The sequence below is a fragment of the Condylostylus longicornis genome, unplaced genomic scaffold, assembly GCF_029603195.1.
Source record: "Condylostylus longicornis isolate FDR11 unplaced genomic scaffold, ASM2960319v2 ptg000110l, whole genome shotgun sequence".
Classification (NCBI taxonomy): domain Eukaryota; kingdom Metazoa; phylum Arthropoda; class Insecta; order Diptera; family Dolichopodidae; genus Condylostylus; species Condylostylus longicornis.
Window position 1 is genome coordinate 433,822 of NW_026578078.1, and position 21,137 is coordinate 454,958.

Below are 21,137 nucleotides of genomic sequence, written 5' to 3' on the forward strand. Positions count from 1 at the left end.
TTGCGAATATTTAATACACGTGTAAAACCCAATTTCATTTTGTTTTTTTTTTGTTGTTCTTTTTTTTTTTTCCATTTTTAAAGAAAGAATGATAAAAATATAACAAAAAGGAAAAAAAGAATTTTCAACAACTGTGGATCGATAATGTACATGCGTACTAAAAAAAGCTTTTCCATGTGTATGTACACAGTAGTATTTGTAATATAATTAAAATCATAGAATCGCTATTATAAAATCGCTATATTATTAAAATACAATACAATCATATTGCATTGCGTGACTTATTCTGAAAAAATATACATAAATATATTCGAGTACAATTATGCTTGTATGTTTTAACAAAAAAAAAATATTTTTTTCCTTATTTTCTATATTCCTATGTGTGACAAAGTAAACATAATAATAATATAGTATATCATAATATAATTTTACGATTATCATTCACTATTTGTAGGCATATTTTTAACCATAATAAACATTAGAAAAATAAACAAGAAGTATAAAAAGAAAAATAAAAAATAATAAAAAGAAAATCTGAAAATTCAGCAACTTTAACATTAAGAAAATTCAGAAAAAAAAAATAATTTTTCCAATTTTTCAAAAAAAAGAATTAAGAATAAAAAAGTAAATAAATAAAGAACAAAGTGATTCAAAATATCTGTGCATGCTGAACTCTATTTGGCTTTTAGATAAATATTAGGTGAATTTATTTAAATTGCATGTAACTTGCACACAATTACGACATGTAAAAACTGCGGTGAATTTATTTGGGATAATGACTTATTAATATGGTCAAAAATTAATGATTTTGATTCTTGAGATTACCATTTTTACATTTTACATTGATATCAATAAGGGGGTAGGGGGAGAGGGATTATGAATGATACTTGTTTTAACAAGTTTTTTTATTTTGCAAAATTTTATTTTGTAACTTTTGGTGTACATAATTATATTCGACTGTAATTGCATCATTTTAGAATTAATGCAGAATATCCAATTATTATGAGATATCCCAAAATCTATGAAGTGAAATTTTCTCATTATAGGAATTTAAAAGCAATAAAAATAGAATTAAAATAATATGCTTATTATATAACATATAGTAATAGGCAAAGATACAATATTTCACGATAACGGTAACACTTTAATTATGAATATATTATTAAGTATTTTTCTATTGAAAAATTATTTATTATGCGAAGTACTCGTACATACGTACCTATATAGTATAAGTTCTGACGATATTAATTGTGCTTTTACTATTGAAAAGTTTAAAAAGAAATTTTTTCATGTTTTATACTACATTACCAATAAAAAAAAAATTCATTTATGTTCATGTGCTAACAGAGGATCAAAATAAAAAAACAAAAACAGAAAAAAAAAACAAAAATTTTAAAAAATACGAAAAATTAAATGACATCTTTTTTATATTAAACAATTCATAACAATTATATTGTAGTATATAACGATACATATATACATATGTAAAAATTTGTGAGCTTTCGCGTAAATTTACGCAAACACAATTACACACCCAAAGAATCAAAAAAATATAAAAATTTTCTTATACTTAATATATACTTACAAATAAAAATATTTTATTAATATAATAAAAATGGAGAAATTAGATGAAAAAAAAAAATATTTTTAAAAATGTTTTTACTTCTTAAAATTGTAAATTTTTACAAGGACATTTATAAATACATAAAAGGAGAAATTTATTTTTTATAAAAAAAAATATCAAAAATTATTTAACAGTTGTTGTAACAAAAGCTTTCAATGAAAAAAGAAAACATTTAAAAAAAGGGAAATTCATAAAAAATCTCTATATAATTTAGAGAAAAGTATAATAAAATATCCTGCATTAAAATCAAATATTTTAGTGCAGTTCAGTTTTACATCGGATGCAGTAAGGATGTTAAAAAATTTAAAATAACGCAATATATTAAAATTGTGACTATATATATATACCAATATACATACTCTTAATTCTATATAAGAGAAACAAAATAAAAAACAAGAACAAATATAAAAAAAAAATAAAGAACAAAAGACAAATAACAACAACAAATAATCATTGAATTTTTTTTAATTATTTAAAAAAAAGTTTGTCTGTGTATAACAAAATTTTATGAATAAAAAAAGTTCGTATTAAATTTTTGAATTTTTCAATTTTTCAATAGTTTTTATATTTTATTAATAATTATAAAAATTTCGGTAATTTTTTCTTCTTATTGTGTCGGAAATATTTGGTCAAACAGTTTTGGAATATTTAATTTTTTGCCTTGGAAAAAATAATTTTTCTTTTTCAAAAAAAAATATTATAATTTTCATATATTAAACAGATTCAACTGAATAAATTATTAATAGCTTTTTTAAAGGAAAAAAAAAAACATTTTATTTTTTTTTTCAAATATAATAGTGTGTGGTACATTTATATCCTTACTGCAAAAAAAAAAAAATTAATAAAAAAAAAAACAAAAATTAATAAAACAGAAGAAAACAAAAATATTTGTTGAAAAAAAAATTATATATAAAAATAAAAAACAAAGAAAAAAGCGAAAAATAAAATAATATAAATGAAAATATCCTTGAAAGGATAATATTATTATCACGGTTGGTGAATCAGAAAATATTATATAAAAAGAACAAATGAATAATGAAAAAAAATAATAATAATAACATAAAAATGTAAAACAAAAGAATTAATAATAAACGAAAAAAAAAAAAAAACAGAAAACAAAATAGTAAAGGGATATAAAATAAAATTATACATACATACATATTTTAAAAGGATACCTACGGAGAAATAAAATAAAAATTGTAGGAAAAAAATACCAAAAAAAAAAAATTGAATTTTTGTATACACGCACACACACTTATATACGTATCCGAAAAATTCATACTCGCACATAATTATATCTTTGGATACGTACATACATATATATAAGAATTGCTGATGCATATATGTACGTATACCTAATATAATATATTTATATATAAGCATATTTCAACTGATATACGTACACAATATATTGATAATGCTATATAGAAAAATGGAATAAATAACGGTAGGAAGAAAAGAATTAAACACAAGCTATAAATAAATAAAAAATATAATGGAAATACTGTTATTTCAATGATTAATTATTACTGAATAAAATGTATATAAATATGCATGTGTATATAATAATAGACATTTTTATAAATATTAAATTACATGAAATACATTATACACTATACATATATAATATTATAATACTCGTACATTATGCACATACATAACAACATGATGAATATTAAATTTATGCTCTAAAATAAATTATTTATAAAAAAAAATGTTAAAATAAAAATAATTAAAAATACAAACTTTTTATTCATATATACATATTTTAAATAATTAAAAGTTTTCAACTTTTAATAAAATAAAAGCAGAAAGTTTATTATTAATAATGAATTTTTTTTCAAGTCTCAAAGGCAGTTACAACAACAACAATAAAAAGCAAAAAAAAAAATTGTAGATAAAATCAAATTTTAAAATTATTCCAAATGAATGTGCATTTATATTACATACATATATACAAAATTTTAGTTACAGCAATATGCAAATTTTTAATTTATTACTTTTGTTAATGAACAAAAATCAGTTGTAATTTTATTCTTTCACATTATTTATTTTTTATATTTTTAATAATCCATTAATTTTTAATTTATAAAAGGCAATTTAAAGAGTTAATTAAAGGCAATTTTTATAATTCATCAGACATGATTTTACCCGTATTTATTTGCCATGATATTTTTAAAACTTATACAAAAAAAAAATATATGATTTTTAATTTTTAGTTTTTTTTAGCTTATTAAATTTTGCTTTAAAATATTAATTTAATAATTTACCACATTTACTATAAGCACCTATCTAAGTATATATTATTTTTGAATTTTAAATTTAATCTTGGATCAATATAATTTCAAATGTACTATACCACATTTATTCAAATAAAAACAAGAACAAATTGAATTAAGGAAAAAAACAATATAGCAAAAAAAAAATCTTTAATACAATTCATGAAATGAATAACAATGTAAGATAAAAACAAACAGCAACAACGTTTCGTTTTCTTTATTATTTTTATTTTACATTATACACTATTTACCTATATAAAGTTATATAGTTAGACTATTAAATCCTTGAAACTATTGAATATTTTATACATAATAAATACATGATTATAGATATTTTGTTACTTGTGCACAATAAAAATCATATAAAATAAATAACAATTTAATATATTTTTACATTTTATTAATACATAGCTATATATAACATTATTACAATTATGAGTTATATACTTATGTATAGGTATTGGTTATATTAGAATATTCAATAAAAATTTACTACAAATGCTATTTGCCAATTAACTAGTAAATAATTCAAGAAGAGAATAAAAAGGAATAAAAAAATATATATTGTAACAATAAATAAATAAAAATTATATGTATAAGTATGTACGATATATATAATTGAAATAACTATAAAAGAAAGTTAAAATCTAATAATCAATTGAAATTTTTACAATAATAATATATTTAGATATAATATCGTATATTTCAATTTATACACATAATAAGTACAAGTTTTAATGCCTTGTAAAAAATGCATTTATATTATACGTTTTTTCTTTTTTTAATGATGCAATATAATAAAATAATAGTATGTAATAAAATAAAAAAGAAAAACGAACAGAAAAACATGTCATAAATATACAATTTTCGATTAAAATTTTATAAACATTCATATATACACACATACTTATATTATACGTTAATCTCTGTGTATGTTTAATAAAAATACTTTTTTTTTTATTTACTTTCATTAACACTGTCCCAATAAATTTGTTCATATACATACAGACATAATATATTTGTATACTTTCTTTAAGCAATATTAAAAATTTCCCATTTTTCACAAATTTTTTTTACACAAAAATTTCCCTTTACTTTTGACATTTATAGTAGATTTTTCTTTAATCAAACATGAAAAACTACAAAAATGCACATAAAAGAAATGACAATACATAAATTTAAAGAGAATAAAATTTTCCTAACTGTTGTTATTAAGAGAGAACGTTTTTCAAGTACATAAGTATTCAAAAACAAAAACAAAAGTTTCTCTATACTAAAAAACTACAAAATTGTTATTATTGTCAAAAAAAAAATTTTAGTTTAAGAAAGAAAAATTCAATTTTTTTTTTTATTTTATAATTTTCATTAAAAAGCTTTCCATTGAAAATTCAATTGACTTTTCCAAAATGCGCATATTCCTTACTTCAACAATATAAAAATTACGTTTTCTAAGTGTATACAATATGTTATACATATAATATGTACAAATTTATATGGAATACAAAATACATAGTTTTTATGACATTCGCTACAATATTTTGCTGAATATAAGGACCTACACATACATACGAGTATATGCTTATAATTTTCTAATAATATTGTATAAAGCTTTTTTTCTTCTTATGTTTGTAGGTATACGAATAAAACTTTGACAGGAATATTAATTTATATTTCAATCTAAGTTTTGACATTATCCAAAGGAAAACATTGAAGAAATAATTTGTCCGTGAAAATGTTTAAGTTTTTTGAAATAACATAATAATAACATGAATAATAACAAAATAAATAAATAAAATAATTTAATTAACCTGAAAAAATACTCAAAAACCCAAAATAATATTAAAGAAAAGTTAAAAAAAATATTGATATTTATTAAAAGTGATACTGTGACATTGTTTAATTATAAAGAAAAGAAAAAACAAAAACGGGCTCGTATTTTATTTAAAAAAAAAAATTGTTTATTCAAAAGAAAAACAAAAAAAGGATAAAATAACAAATAAGAAAAAAGAAAAATATAGAGTGAAATAGTGAAATAAAAAGAATTGTCCCCTTTTTTTATTTTTACTGCATAGTAATATTCAAAATGGCGGCTAAAACAATAAGAAATTTTTTTGACAGCACAAATAAAAATACTCAAAATAAAAGTCAAAATAATATTAACATCCAAAATGATATTACTGCTACTGAAAATGAAAATGTTCAAGAAAATTTCAATGAAATGATTAATAAAAATCATTTAAATTGCATATCTAATATAATAAATAAGAATGAAAATAATAATAGTAATGAAAATATTCGTGATAAGATTGATGATGTTAAAAATTATAATAATCAACAATTAAATAATATTTTAATTGATCGAAAAAATGCTAATCAATTTAAAAATAGGAATTGTCTAAATAATATGGATTTATATAAATTAAAACAGCCACCATCACTCCCATTAATTATAAATAAAACACCATCGATTGCAACAATAATTAAAACAACAACAACAAATACCACATCAACGATACCAGCAACACCAATATATAAAATAAATCAAGTCAATAATGATATTAATATAAATAGAAATAATAATAAAAATAAATATAATAATGATACTAGTGAAATAATAGAAAATGATGATATTCTAAATAAAAATTTCATTGAAACTAAATTTAAACATAAAAAATCTACTGAAAGTATTATGTTGCATGCTTCATATAAAACTATCGAAAATATTAATATAAATAATAATAATTATAATAATAACAATAATAATAATTATAATAATAATAGTAATAATTGTTTTAGTAAAATGAATGATTTCATTATGATGAAAAAATTTATTAATTCACCATCATTTAGATCTTATATCCTAAATAATTATAGCAATATTAAAAATTATTATTATAAATGTAAAAATAGTTATTATAATTTCATGAATAAATTAAATATAAATAATAATTATAATAAGTATATTAATTATAATTCAAATAATATTAATGGTAATAATAATAAAAATAATGAGAAAAATGATGATAACATACAATATTATAATAATAAAAATAATAAATTGAATAAAAATCTCCTATATAAATATTATATAATTATAATGTATTTAATGTTATCGATAACTGTTAGAATATGTGATGGTTTTCAATTGGACGGTTCACAAAATTCATTTGCCCAATTTCGTAAATGGTATACGGGTTTAAATGGTTCATTGGAATTAGAATTTAAAACTGAACAACCAAATGGTTTAGTATTATATACTGATGATGGTGGAACATTTGATTTTTTCGAATTAAAATTAGTTGAAGGCGCATTACGTTTACGTTATAATTTAGGTGGTGGTGCCCAAATAATAACTGTTGGACGTGAATTATATGATGGTCATTGGCATAAAGTTCAAGTAAGTTTACTAAATTGTATTTTAATTTTTATTAAAAACGCATTTTATATTTTGCATACCATGCTTAATTCTTGTATTTTATAATTATTTTCGTATAATTAATATTATAATCATTAATAATTATTATATAAAAAAAATTAAATGAATCTACAGAAATTTTGTTTTTTAAAATCTATGTTTAGAATAATTTTGTGCTAGTAGCACAAACATGCAAAGAGCTCAAAATTAAACTAAACTATGTACCTATTTCTTTATGAACTCTTTTTGGTAAATAAATGTAAATTTTTAAATTGCGTTAAAATATTGCCACAGCATTAACAACAAAACGAGAATTTTAAAGAGTCTTCTTTAGATCAGGCTTTTAATCCTCAAAGTTTAAAGTATATTCATGCCCGCACAAACGTTTGAAACTATTAAACCTGTTGTATTGAAATTTCATAAAACATATACATTATGGGGCTTTTATGTTTGATAAAACTCGTTGAAATTTCTTAAACTTTTGTGGAAGCTCGATACAACTTTAAAAGTTATTTGGTCCTTTCATTTCGGGCATCACATAAATAAAACGGTATACTCTACCTATGTTTTTATCCAAATCATTTTCAATATATGGCCCCGAAGCCCGGTAAATACATATACATATAAATTTTTTGAAAATTCCCAATATATTTGTATAAAAAGTGAATTGAAAAATACATATTTGATTTCATAAGATGTCTTATATGTATGTCTTATATTATATGTATACAATAACTATGCATATAAATTCGTATTATAATTATACAGAGAACATGAGAATAGAAAAATTAACAGATTTGAATTCTTAATTTCATTAAAAGTACGACATTTTTTCCTGTTTTCTTATGGTATATTTATTATGCAAGTCTAATTCCAGGTATACAATCTTAAATAATTTTTCTTTGTAATCCTTCACAATAATAAAACATTAATCTACATATAATTATATTATGTACAAAATAAATATGTGTAAGAATGAAAGTTGCATTTAAAATTTATTTGATTTAACTATAGGTTAATATATGGGATATATATCTATATTATGTCCGATGTGTGAACTATACAGATTTACATAATACAAAAATATATAATGTATCTATATATACATACATACATGTATATATAATATAATATAATATATTATAATGTATGGAACCAGCAATTTATAAGTAATTGACCCAGTTATATTGTAAGCCTTTTGTAATTGCTTTGACCCTATTTCATCAGTTTGGTTTTAAATGAAATGAAACAAAAAAAAAAAAACAAGAAAAAAAAACCTCAGATGGTTATAATGAAATCTTAATTTTCCTTTTGTTTTTTATTTATTTTTTCCTTATATTCTTGTTTTTATTCTTTGATTATATAATTTACATATACGGGAATAAATAGTATGGTCGTATACAAAAAACTATATTTAAAAGGAATTACCACCTACTACTATTCATTTGCACATACATTGTGCACATACAAATTTTATGTATATATATTCATACACATATACGCTTACATAATATATGTATGTGCATGTTATACACAAAAATTGTCATATCTGAAAAGTAAAAGTTCGTTACATGTGCATAATATTAATTTTTTTTTCTTTTCCATTTTTGTCTTTTTCCATATTATCATCCACCCCATTTTCTGTATACTTTTCAACAGTCACATAATGTGACAACTTTTTCCATACTTAAAAATGAAGTGCAACATAAAAAAAAAAATGCACCAAAAATTGCATTTATTTTATTTCACCGGTTTTGCTTTATTTTTTTTTTTATTTCTTGTTTTTTTAACAATTTTCTTTAAATTATCATAATAATTCTGCAATAGGTTATGACATGGTGGTAATTTTTCTTTTTTGTTTTTGCTTTTTTTTTTGAGCATAATCAAGGCGTGATGTAAATTTTCTTATTATCATGACTTCTAAAGTTAAAAAATAAAGAAGTTAAATCAAAAAAAATAAAATATAAAATGATGAAACTAAATTTAGAACAAGCGTGCCTAATTGTGTTCTAAAAAATATAATAGAATTTTTATGTATATAAAATACCGTTTTTATGCTTCTATAACTATAGAGTATAAAAAAAGTTTATAAAAATATTGAATATGAATATAAAAATACTTGAAATAACCTCATTTTCGAAAAGTTCATGCGTTTCAGGTGAAAAGGCATAAAAAATAAACTATACATAAATAAAAATTCATGGAAAATAAAATTTCAAAAGTACCTGTTTTAAGAAAATGCAAAAAATAAGAAAAAAGGACATGCATAATTGCATTGCATATTGTGCAATGCAGATAAAATATTTATATTTTGAGAATTATTTTGTCATTAATGGAAAGACAAATAACACATACATATAAAAGTTTTGATAACATGTATATAGAATTGAGCAGACACTGATTGCCAAGTTCAAAAATTCTCATATCCTGTTCATGTCAATCCATAAAAATTATTTATTAAACAACTTATTCTAAATAATAAAAACTAAAAAAACCTACTACCAACCATAAAATTTAATGTTTTATGAAATTTAATCACTTTTAATGGATTAGCGTATTTGATGTATTATAATCTATTAAAGGGTCAATTCTTAATTTGTTGTGTTTTAAATGGTATACAATACAAAATTTGAGTCTAGTCTCTTTAAGAGTGCATTTAATGTTATCTATATTTAATATTTAATAGACAGGAAAACTTAAACTACTAAGTAATAGAATGTTCAAATTATGTATGTCTTTACAATTTTGTAATTGTGTTCCTTTATTAAAATATATTAAAATTATAATTATAACTAATTTTTATGTAAGTATTCAAGTATGAATTTACGATTCTATAAGAATTGTGCATATTTGTTGGTATAAGACAAAGCGAACTAAATCACACAATCAAGAATAGTACAATTTTCTCAATAAATTTTCCATACTATTCAAGTCTGTAACTAAGTAAGTTTGATTCAATTTCGAGAAAAATTGATGTTGAAAAAAACAATAATCACAAGATTTTAAAACGCAATTTAAAAAGAAGCATGCTATAATTTTTTTTTTTAGTTTAACAACCACTTCCGATTTTGAATGTTATATACACTTATGTACTATGGATTTAAGTATTTCAAGGAAAACAATTAACCATTTGATCAAATTCGGATTAAATCAATTAAATATACCAATTTTATATAACTTAATTTTTTGTCCTTCCTCCTCTTGGGAGCATTACGACCTTCTTCTTGACTTTAGCTAAGCATCAGAGTTACCTAGGCAGTGAACTATGCAGCGAGGAAATATTTTTTGTCCTTTTTTTGTTGGTATGCAATATCGACTATTATGGATTGTACAGTGGTTTTGGAATTAAATTTTACATACATTTGAACATAACTATGCACCATTTTTTTGTGCGTTAACACAAAAATCTTCAAATCGTGAGTTACATATTTACATTATGTACTTAATTGGTTTTCCAAATTTTAGTTCAATTTAGCATTTCTAAATCCGAAAATTTGAGATTTGTTTTTTATTGAATTATATGAATCTTTTTCGGAAATTTTGTTCGCACAAAAGTTTAAAATAGCAAAAAATATTGTTATTTTACTGAAAAATTAAATAAACAATAGCTCTATTATGTTTCCAGGTTTAAACTAGAAATGTCTAAATACATACATATACGTACATACATAGTTAAATCTGAATTCTAAACATATTATGATTACTTTAAAAAAATTTTTTTTCAAAATAAAATTTATATGATAGCTAGATTATTTCCAATTATTTTCAGTAATTTATTTAAAATTTGTTATAAAAATGATTTGTATTTTGTTTTTTTACGTTATAAATAATAATTAATCTAAGTAAATATTTTAGATTTGTAATTTTATTATTTCGGTCTATTGGGCTATAGGGTTGGACGAATTAAAATAAAAATTTTCCATCCAATTACATTCAGTTTTTTATTTTGTTACTGTAACTACAGGGACAGGAGTTTTTTAAAATAATTTAAAATTATAAAATTATAATAACATACATACATGCATATTAAATTTCTGGTTTTGATTTTTATGGCATTTTATAACAATACCAAGGATAAAAATTATATTGTTGTTATTAAATTCAAATATCTTTCTCATTTTTATTAAATAATTGGTTTAAAACTTTATATACATATTTCAAGCATAATAAAATTATTGAAACAATAATATATTGTAATAATTAAAACATACACAGTGACGTGCAATTAATTGTATAAAAACGGACAATAGAAAATAGAAAAACTATTGGAAAGTAAATTAAATTAGGTTTTTCTATTAGCTTCTATTAGCATTTTAGCGTTTATTATCAAAATATTGGTTTTTATAAAATTTTTTATTATTTAATTATTTTACGGGTATTGAATGATATGTTGCCTCCTTCACGGAATTCGAACACAAAAACACGATAAAGAAAAACTAATGGTAATAATCAGTTTGACTTGTTTTAGAATGTTAGAACCGCCCAGGTGCATTTTATGTTGGGTTAAGATACCTCACTATTAGTAGGTCTGACGACAATTTGAATTTACCTACTGGACGTGATTAGTTAAATGTCAATGAGTAATTTAAGACTGGTAATTGAAAGAAAACGCCAAAAAAATATTTTATATATGATAAGTTCCTACATGATTTGAAAGAAATTGTAGATGGAGTCGTATAAAATAGGTAATTAATTAGTGTTTTAGAAAAAAATAACGTACGTACACAATGTTTAATGTTCTATTATAAATTTAAGTTCGCCTAAACATATGCAAAATTTTATGTTTAAAAATTTAGAACAGAACAATATTTTTAGAAAAGTAAAATTAAATTTTTTCAAAATTCGAAATTATTAGAAATGATGCACAAATTTTAGTTGAAATCTGCAAACCGATTTTGATCAGCGATCATACACCACTGGAGAATCATATAAAATATTTTATATAGATAACTTTTTTATTCACATTTTCAATGTATTTATTTTTAACCATAAACAGAGTGCTTTAACCCTATATCTTATGAATGTATTTAGAATGTTCTTATAAAATATAAATTAAGCTTAACATCAGAAATTGCAAAAATAAATGAGAATGAATATAATTTTGTTTTTTCATATTTATTGTTATTTTAACAACAATACATATAACATACTATATTCTATATAATTATAATTAAAAATAAAAATGCAAAATATTGCCATAATAAACATGTTTTTTTTTTCCTTTTTGGCTTTAAATTTGCATTTGTTATCCTTAAAAAAATAATGTAAGCATCCTAATAATAATTGTTCTAGCTTTTGCATTCTGAAATATTGTCGTTTTTATTTAAAGGCAATGTCTTATTTTTTCAGTTTATACAGTAATGTTTGCTATATATATTTATATTTTATTTTATAAATGCCATAAAACTAAATATATTTTAAATCAAACCATGTGATATAAAGTCTTCATGTTAAGAAAATTTCGATACAAAAACATTTTTCTGACAAAAGAAAAAAGAAATGGCGACGAAACAAGAAAAATTGAATAAAATAAATAAGCAGAAAATGCAAAAATATAAAAATATAAAAAGTTATTATATAAAAATATTCTTTTTATATGAAAATATAAAAAGAAATTTCTTGTCGTTTTCCATTTGTTTTCGATTTTTTTTCTTTTCACATTATTTGTCCTTTAATTCTCCCTTTCCTCTATATAATATACTTTTTGTTAAATAATTTATGTTTTCTCTAGAGTTCCAAATAGAAAAATTCCATAACAAAAAACATCATGTTAAAAAATATAACCGCACAAAGTTATGCCACATATCCTCGCAAATAATTTCAACTATTTTCTCCATATATTTTAATAAAAACAACAAAAACAAAATATGGAATGAAAAGGGGGCCAGAAAATAAAGATTTTCTCTTGCCAAAGAATTTGTAGAAGGAAAACTATTTTAACCTCAAATTTTGACTTATTTAAATCTCACTGCTTCTAGTTGGTTTATAAAACAAAAAAAAAACTTTTGTTTTTCTTCATTTTATGTTTCCATTATTTTATTTTTGTCCTTGTTTTAATTTTGTTTAGTAATTTATGTTTTTATATATGTATATTTATATCGTTCAACGGATTTATTAAATAGTTAAACATAATATATAGAGAATACAAAATAAATAATAAATTCGGTCCAGTTAACTTAAAGTTATAAACTTAAAAATTGTAATTGCATGCCCGAAGTGTTTTAGAAATAATAAGGCATGAAATATATTTTTACTTATACAAATAAAAAATTTTGAGGTTTTTGAAAATATTTTAAATAAAATTGCATATGTTGCGGGGTTTGCATTATAAACTAAAATTTTATGTTAGCGGTTACTATTTTTTTAAATTTCAGAATATGCTACAAAAAGAAAAATAATAGAACTAAAACTTGAGGGAAAAGATATTTATAATTTAAAATAGTTTGCATATAAGGAAAATGTTTTTAAAAAGAGATTTTTAGCGAATCAAAAGTAAATGATGTCTTAACTTATAATAATATTGTAGTAGGTATTTGTGGAATAAGTTTTAGTTTGAAATTCTGCTATGTTGTTGTAGTATACCTAAAAGTATTTGTCACTTAAGTCAAGTCCGACTTTCGTTAATTTATCAAAATAACAAGACAAAACTTCAACCCTCAATTCAAATTCAACAAAATTTGGTAAACTATATATAGAAAACCCCTGTTTTGCTGTGTTATGGTCAAAAATACGAAAAACTGTGACATCGAATACTAACTGGTTTATCACCGTAAGTCAGTTTCAATAAATACACGATTAATAGGTATATTTTTTAAAATCAACTTATCAAATTTAAAAAAGACGACGTTTATACCAATCCATATTTAACATAAAAATAATAAAATTGACTAAAATTGGAGTTTTGGTTTGATTTTTAATGTTATCAAGGACGACACTTTAAGCAGCGTGGAAATCTTCACTGAACACAATTTCTGTCAATTATCAGCAAAATTTTAAATTTTTCAAATCCAAAACTAATTTCCAAGGTTTAGATAAATTGGTAGCGTTTCAATTGCGACTCCATTTATAAGAATTTTTTTAGAGTATAAATATTTTCACAAGTCTGATCTAATGATATTTGTTAGAACTTTATTTACAGTGATGATAGCTTTTTTTTTATTTCTGGCATCAGAAAATCCAATAATACTCATGACAAACGGAAATTATATCTCCGCTTTATTTACCAATTATAAAGGAAAAAAACCTTCACATTCATAATGTTAAATCGACATTGGGTATTAGGTCTAAGTTAGAATTTATTTTTCTATGTATTCATAATGAACACTAATGACAATAATAATTTTATTCTATGAAAAATACTTACACATCTTTTATATTATGTTGTGTATAATTTTTTATGTCAGCTTGTCAATAGAATATTTTCATAATATTAAAGAAATTTATCATATGTAATTCGGATTTTATTATAAAGGTCATATTATTTTTTCAAATTTTAAATGTCACATTGATATTATGTTTTTTTAGGTGTGAAACAAATGAACTTGAAGTTTCTGTTTTCACTTATTTATAAATAATAATCATATTAAAATGATGAGATATTGTGTGTTATTGAAAAATAAAAAAAAAATTTAATAAAATTTAAATATACAATAATAATCAGGCTAAGGAAATTTTATAAATATAATATAAGCTTAAGGAAGGCCAATAGGCGATGGTTTAAAATGTAAAATTATATGCAATTTCTAGATTTGGCTTCATGTTACTAGGCAACAATAAGTCAATCTTTAATCAAAATTGATACGTCAATCTTTAATCAACCCTTGACAATCGACGTAACGTTGAATGACTGAGGTATATATGGATCTATTTTACACCCTCTTGAGCACTCCCTTGAGACCCACCATTCCTTTAAATTTGAACAGCTTGTAAAGCTCAAGAGGCAGCCTCCGCAGTGAGCACATAATTCTCAACGCCTTTCTTCTCCTGTGAATAAATGTGACACACTCACAGGGAAAGTGAATTGGTCTCCATTCTGCACAGAATCTCTAATCGCTATTATTCTCTTTTCCTACCTTGCTGGGAATGTTTTCTAAGTCGACAGCGACTTTACAAGACTCGACATCAGTGACTAGTGAGCATCCTCACCTACACATCCCCATTATTCTACTAAATCTCCTTAAATTAAGCCTTTCGTTGCGATTATTTTGAAGCTTCTTGGCCTGTCGGAAACTTGTAACATTGTTTAAGTGCTCCAACAGTGTTTTCTTCAATTATTTCCTTAGTTGTCTTCGAACTGTATGAGGCCCAATTCGTCAGAAAGGCGTCGGCTCTATAAAGAATGCCTTTTAATTTAAATTTACTCTAAATTAATTTAATTTTTAATAAATTTTAATTTTGAATCACTAGAATAATTTTTGTATATGAAATGTGCATTCACACATTTTGAAAAGAAATTTTTCTAAAAAAACCTTTGAAAGCACTGCCATACGAAACCAATTTACTTAAAATCAACACAACACTTTATATTATTGGGTTGAAACTTTTCTAATTATAAATTTAGTAAAGTTATTCTGCACGTTTTTGTCAATGTTTTCTATAAATGTTAATTGATATAATTTACTTTAAATTACATACACACATATTTTCCTTTCACATTCAATAAAATTTCAAGTGAGTGAACCTTATAATCACAAAAAAAAAATTTGAAAAACAATACTTAATTGCTCAAGGGAACATTAAAATAAAAAATTCATATATAAATGCTACTTTTAATTTCTCTATAGTGGAAAATTTTCTTTTTTTAATAATTAATTTGGTAATTGATAAACACTCACAAAGTTGAATACTAATAAAATGGCGGGAAAACAAAATGTTTATTAAATAGAAATATTCGCAATAGAAATTGTTTATTAAGTAGGCATTTATTTGTGGTTAAAAACACTATTTAAAGAAATTTTTTAAATTAGGTTTGCAAATATGTAATTATTTTAGGCCGTGGAGAAAGTAATGCCTCCGACGTTCAAACAATTTTGCCACATCTTATTTTACAGATAGAGAATTTGTTCGTCATAAAAAAAATTTAATAACTCTCTTTAAATTTTATTTTATTACTGAAACAGCTTAAAAAAGTCTTTATGTCATCAACTTTAATCGGCGTTTTGATACCAAAAAAAAAATTATCTGCAATTTTTACAAGAATCCGAAACATATACACGGACTATAAAATTATAATGCAAAATATTATTTAAGTAGATCAAGTCATGCCAAAAATATTTGGAAATACTACATATATAGTGGGTTAAAATTATATAGAAAATTTGTTTTCATAAGTAAATTAGAAGTTTTCTTTTTTTAAATGGGGAAAAGTATATACTAAATTTTAAGATATCTTAACTATAAAAATGAAGATGAACAATTTTACTGTTCAAACTCTTTATTTCCGCAGTAATATGCACCATTTTTTATGTGGAGTTCGTTTCTATAATATTATGTAGTATATATTATAAGATTTAGGTACATGTATGAGCTTTTGTTATTCAACATTAATTCAGTATATTTAAAACAAGTCCATTAGATTTCGAATCAACTATCTTACTGAATAATATTTTTATACTATATATGTATGCTAGTATTCAAAATTAAGAAAAAACAAGAAAAAAAAAACATTTTTTTTATAAAATAATTTCTCAGTTCCTGACTCCGGATAAGCATCCTATATTTGTACATATTTTTTTAACATATACTTAATAAAATATTTAGACTTATACATTATAATAGCTATAGTACACTATGCACTTATTTATATGCATGTATACATTGTGATTCCATTACTTCTTACATTATTATTTAAAGGATAATTTTTTAAAACATTGCAATTCCAAGACTCGATATAAAGTAGTAGTTGAACCATTTTATACTCATAACAATACCACAAATATATTTTTTTCCATATATAAATGTTGTATAATGTATGCATTTTTTGCATATTTAATGTTCAATCGTTCTACATATTGTTATATTAAATGTTTGTTCTATAATATTTGAGAAAAAAAATGTTTTTATGTGATGGTGGCAGAAAGTTTCCGACGATACCTAAAAAGAATATAAGGAAATGATATCCTAGAAAATATTTTTATAAATATGCTTTTCTGATATAATTTACTAAAAATTCATGAATATAATATTAAATATACATTTATTTCTATAGATTCACTAAATATAATATAAATTATGCAGATATGTTATAGTAAGCAGCGTGATATAAAATTAACGACTATGCAAAAAAAAATTATAGCAAAAAACAATTTATTTTACATTTATTTGCCAAAATATTAAAATTTATTTAATTATGACTTCTATCAGCAACTTTTTTCAAACCAACCGGCAACATTATTTAATTCAATTTATAACTTTTACAAAAAATTTTTCGAAATAGTCCCTAACTTCAATTGTGCTAATATATACAGTATAATATTTAGACTACAGTATGAAATTGTGTTTATTGTCATTTCGAAAAAAATTCGGGAAGCTCAAGCACTACAACAAAATAACATTTTGATATTTGACCACCCTATACTGGAATTTTTATTTCAATACATTTACGTTACTGTCACATCAGCTGGGATAATACTAAAATCAAGCATGACAAACTTTTCTGTGCTCAAAATGCTCATTTTCTTGACATTTTATAAATATAAAAGACTAAATTGATTTTCGCATTTGTAAAATATTGAAATTGATTATAGATTCTTGTGCATGTAAAATATTATACTCTAAAGTTTATATAGTTTTGCTGTATATCTGCAGAGTTGAAGTCTGGGAGGGGATTTTTTGCATCTGCAAAGTTTCAAGAAGAATTCAAACCAGAAATTTTATTTCGACAAATTTTTTCTTAGTTTCAATTAGAACACCACCTGCAAATTTTTCAGTATTTGGTGAAAAAGTTCTTTATCACATTTTATATAAAAACCAACACTCTGTACACGAGCACCAAACATAGAATATAAGAATATAATAAAATTTTATAGGTATTATGCATTTTGTATAATATTCATGTAGCTATACACTTAAATTTAATATAAAATGTAATATTTATGTATAAAGGATGAAAAACAGAAAAAATAAAAAATTGAGAGAACAATGTAACATTAGAAGTAAAAACAAAAATAAAGAGAAGAGAAAAATCTGAAGAAACAAAAGTAAAACAAATTCTGGCATAAAAAAAAACTAGAACGATTGAAATTTATTCCCAATATGTCGCTTTAGCAGAATTTTATCTATTTTCTCATTGCAAATATTTATTTTACGGAATATTATAATATGCATAATGTTATATGCATTATACCAATAGAAATTTATGCACCCAACACCGTAATGATTTAAAATATAGCAATAAAACTAAAAATTTATGCTTCTATTAAAGCGTTTAAGGTAAGTAATAGCAGGTTTAGCATGCTTAGTATGTCACCTCAGTTTTAGTTTTCGAATTGTACAAAATTTAACAATACTGTTCATTCTGAATACCTAATACACAATACTAAAACAAGTAAGAGTTTACTTAAGAAATATTTATTTCGATAAATTAACCATTTTTCTAAAAATTTTTAACTTGAAGAGAGAAATGTAAGTGCGATGGTAATGCTGATCAAATTTTAATTCGTACAAATTTCAAAAACAGATTCTTAGATTTTGCTAGAAAAACTTTGTAAAATTATTGAAGTTTCAATAATTTTCAGATTCTTAAGACGATCTTTTATAGTATTTAGATAACAAAATTTGATGCATACTGCATTTGATGCAAAAGATTTGAAAATTTGCAGAAATATAGTTTAAAAACTTTTCAAACGAAATTTATGCGGCACTGATTTTATATGTATAATTAATAATACATATATAAATCATTATTTTTAAGAATATTCCGTGTATTCCGCCTAAAGTGTCCACTGAGCAATGTGATATTACATAATTCAATATTACTAAAAAAGAAAATGTGCAGAAAATGTGCATAAGTTTTCACTATATTTTAAAAATAAGTTTTTAATAAATTTACGCATAAGACACAATACAGAAACGTTTGTTTTTTAAGAGCTCTATACATATAAGTCTCCCTTTACACGTTTTATTTTGTTAATGGAAGAACACATACTTTTAAAGGGAAGAGAACTATACATTATGATTGTTATTAAAAAAAAATGCTCCTGTACACATTACTCTTTTATAATGCAATATTAATACACTTGAACTCGTCAGCACATTTTATATTATTATATTATAATATTATAATAAGGATGCAAACATACTCATACGAATAAAAATTCATAAAAAATGTGCATCGCATCTATATTCATACAATATGTGTATATCTATATGTATATGTATGTACATACATTATTATAATGTAGATAATAATCCTCAATTATATTAAAGTTTGTGAAGGAAAATGCAAATTATGTTACAGCAACAGAAATAAAAAAACAACAAGAAAAAAACTAGCTCAAATAAAAAACAAAAAGAAAATTGTAATGAGAACCATTTTTATATAGGAGAAAAAACTTAAGTTAATTTACCACCTGCTGAAGGATAATAAGACTTAAAAAAAATAAAAAAAAATTTTTACTTTATTTTTTTTTTCTTTTGTTTGTCATTTTGTGTTTGATTTCATTATAAAAGTTTTTCTTTAATTTTTAATGCAATTTTTTATGAATTTATTATATTGTAAATGTATTTGTGTAAATATATGTTACTGTGTACGTGTATATATATATAAGTATTTTAAAATAATATGAATAAATTTTTATTCTATTCATTATTCACTTTTTAATTCATGGCGAACAATTTGAATTCGTTTTTTAAGCAGAAATTTATAATTTTTCATTCATCTTTTCAAAATTAACCCTAATTTTTATTTTAATTCATTTTTGTTAATTAATTCAATTATTTGAATGACTTGTGAAAATCTATTTCAACATAAAAATTTAATAGTTTTTTAAAATTTTTACATATCTATTATTAAATTTTCCTATCTATGGTAATAAATAACAATGGTGTTTTATAAACCTAAATTTAATCAAATAAAATAGGAATTACAGACTAAATTTATTGTTGTACTATTTGATTGCTATTATTGGTGAAATTTTATAAATCTGAATCAATAGTTTTGAATAAACGAAGCTCAAAGACTTTAAATTATATTTTATCGAAGAGAACTTTAAAGGAATCTAATTAAAATTTTTGCTTGCTAATTGAACAATTTTATTTTAAGAATGTTGTACTTTAAGCTGCATTTTAATACGAAAAATATAATATTTATAATATTACAATATTTCGGGCTCAACAAAATTATTTTTAGAATTATATTAAAACTTAAAAGTTATAGCTCAACAGAGTCCTAAAAATGGTGTTTTTTTGAATACAAATATAAAATCAGTAGCCGCTTGGTTCATCTGCAGCAGAACAGCATAGGCAAATATTATACAATGATAAAAGGGACGTTGAATTTAAATTTTATCTTAAATCAGACTTTTCAAAGAGATCATTTAAGAGAAAATCCAATACCAAATTTTTGACATCGGTTCTGCTCTTAAAATATCAATTCTGGAAGTCTACGATTTTAAGAGTTTTTAAAAATTAATAGATGGCTTATATTAAAGGCATTATTAAGTTATCACTTCATTTTCCGAAACTATTATCATTTCCAAATTTCCATTTCATTGAATCATTGAAATTCAATCAATTCACCTAAATATGAAATGTTGTTTTTCCTTATTTCACCTAATTAGTATTAAAATTCGACAATTAAATTTAAAATTTTGTTCTTACT

At 22.2% G+C, this 21,137-nt stretch overlaps 1 protein-coding gene across 12 annotated transcripts in view; it reads left to right on the plus strand.

The window, feature by feature from the left end:
* The first annotated feature begins 2,625 nt into the window (after positions 1-2,625).
* Positions 2,626-21,137, plus strand: part of LOC129614490 (neurexin-1) — a 298,435-nt gene continuing 279,923 nt past the window's right edge. For 10 of the 12 annotated variants that reach the window (XM_055529111.1, XM_055529112.1, XM_055529107.1 and 7 more), the window contains exons 1-2: positions 2,626-3,071; positions 5,536-7,300. In XM_055529111.1, the coding sequence (XP_055385086.1) occupies positions 5,987-7,300 (1,314 nt within the window). In that variant the 5' untranslated portion in view covers positions 2,626-3,071; positions 5,536-5,986. The remainder of the gene's footprint in view (positions 3,072-5,535; positions 7,301-21,137) is intronic. The other 2 variants (XM_055529102.1, XM_055529103.1) reach the window with 2 other exon arrangements.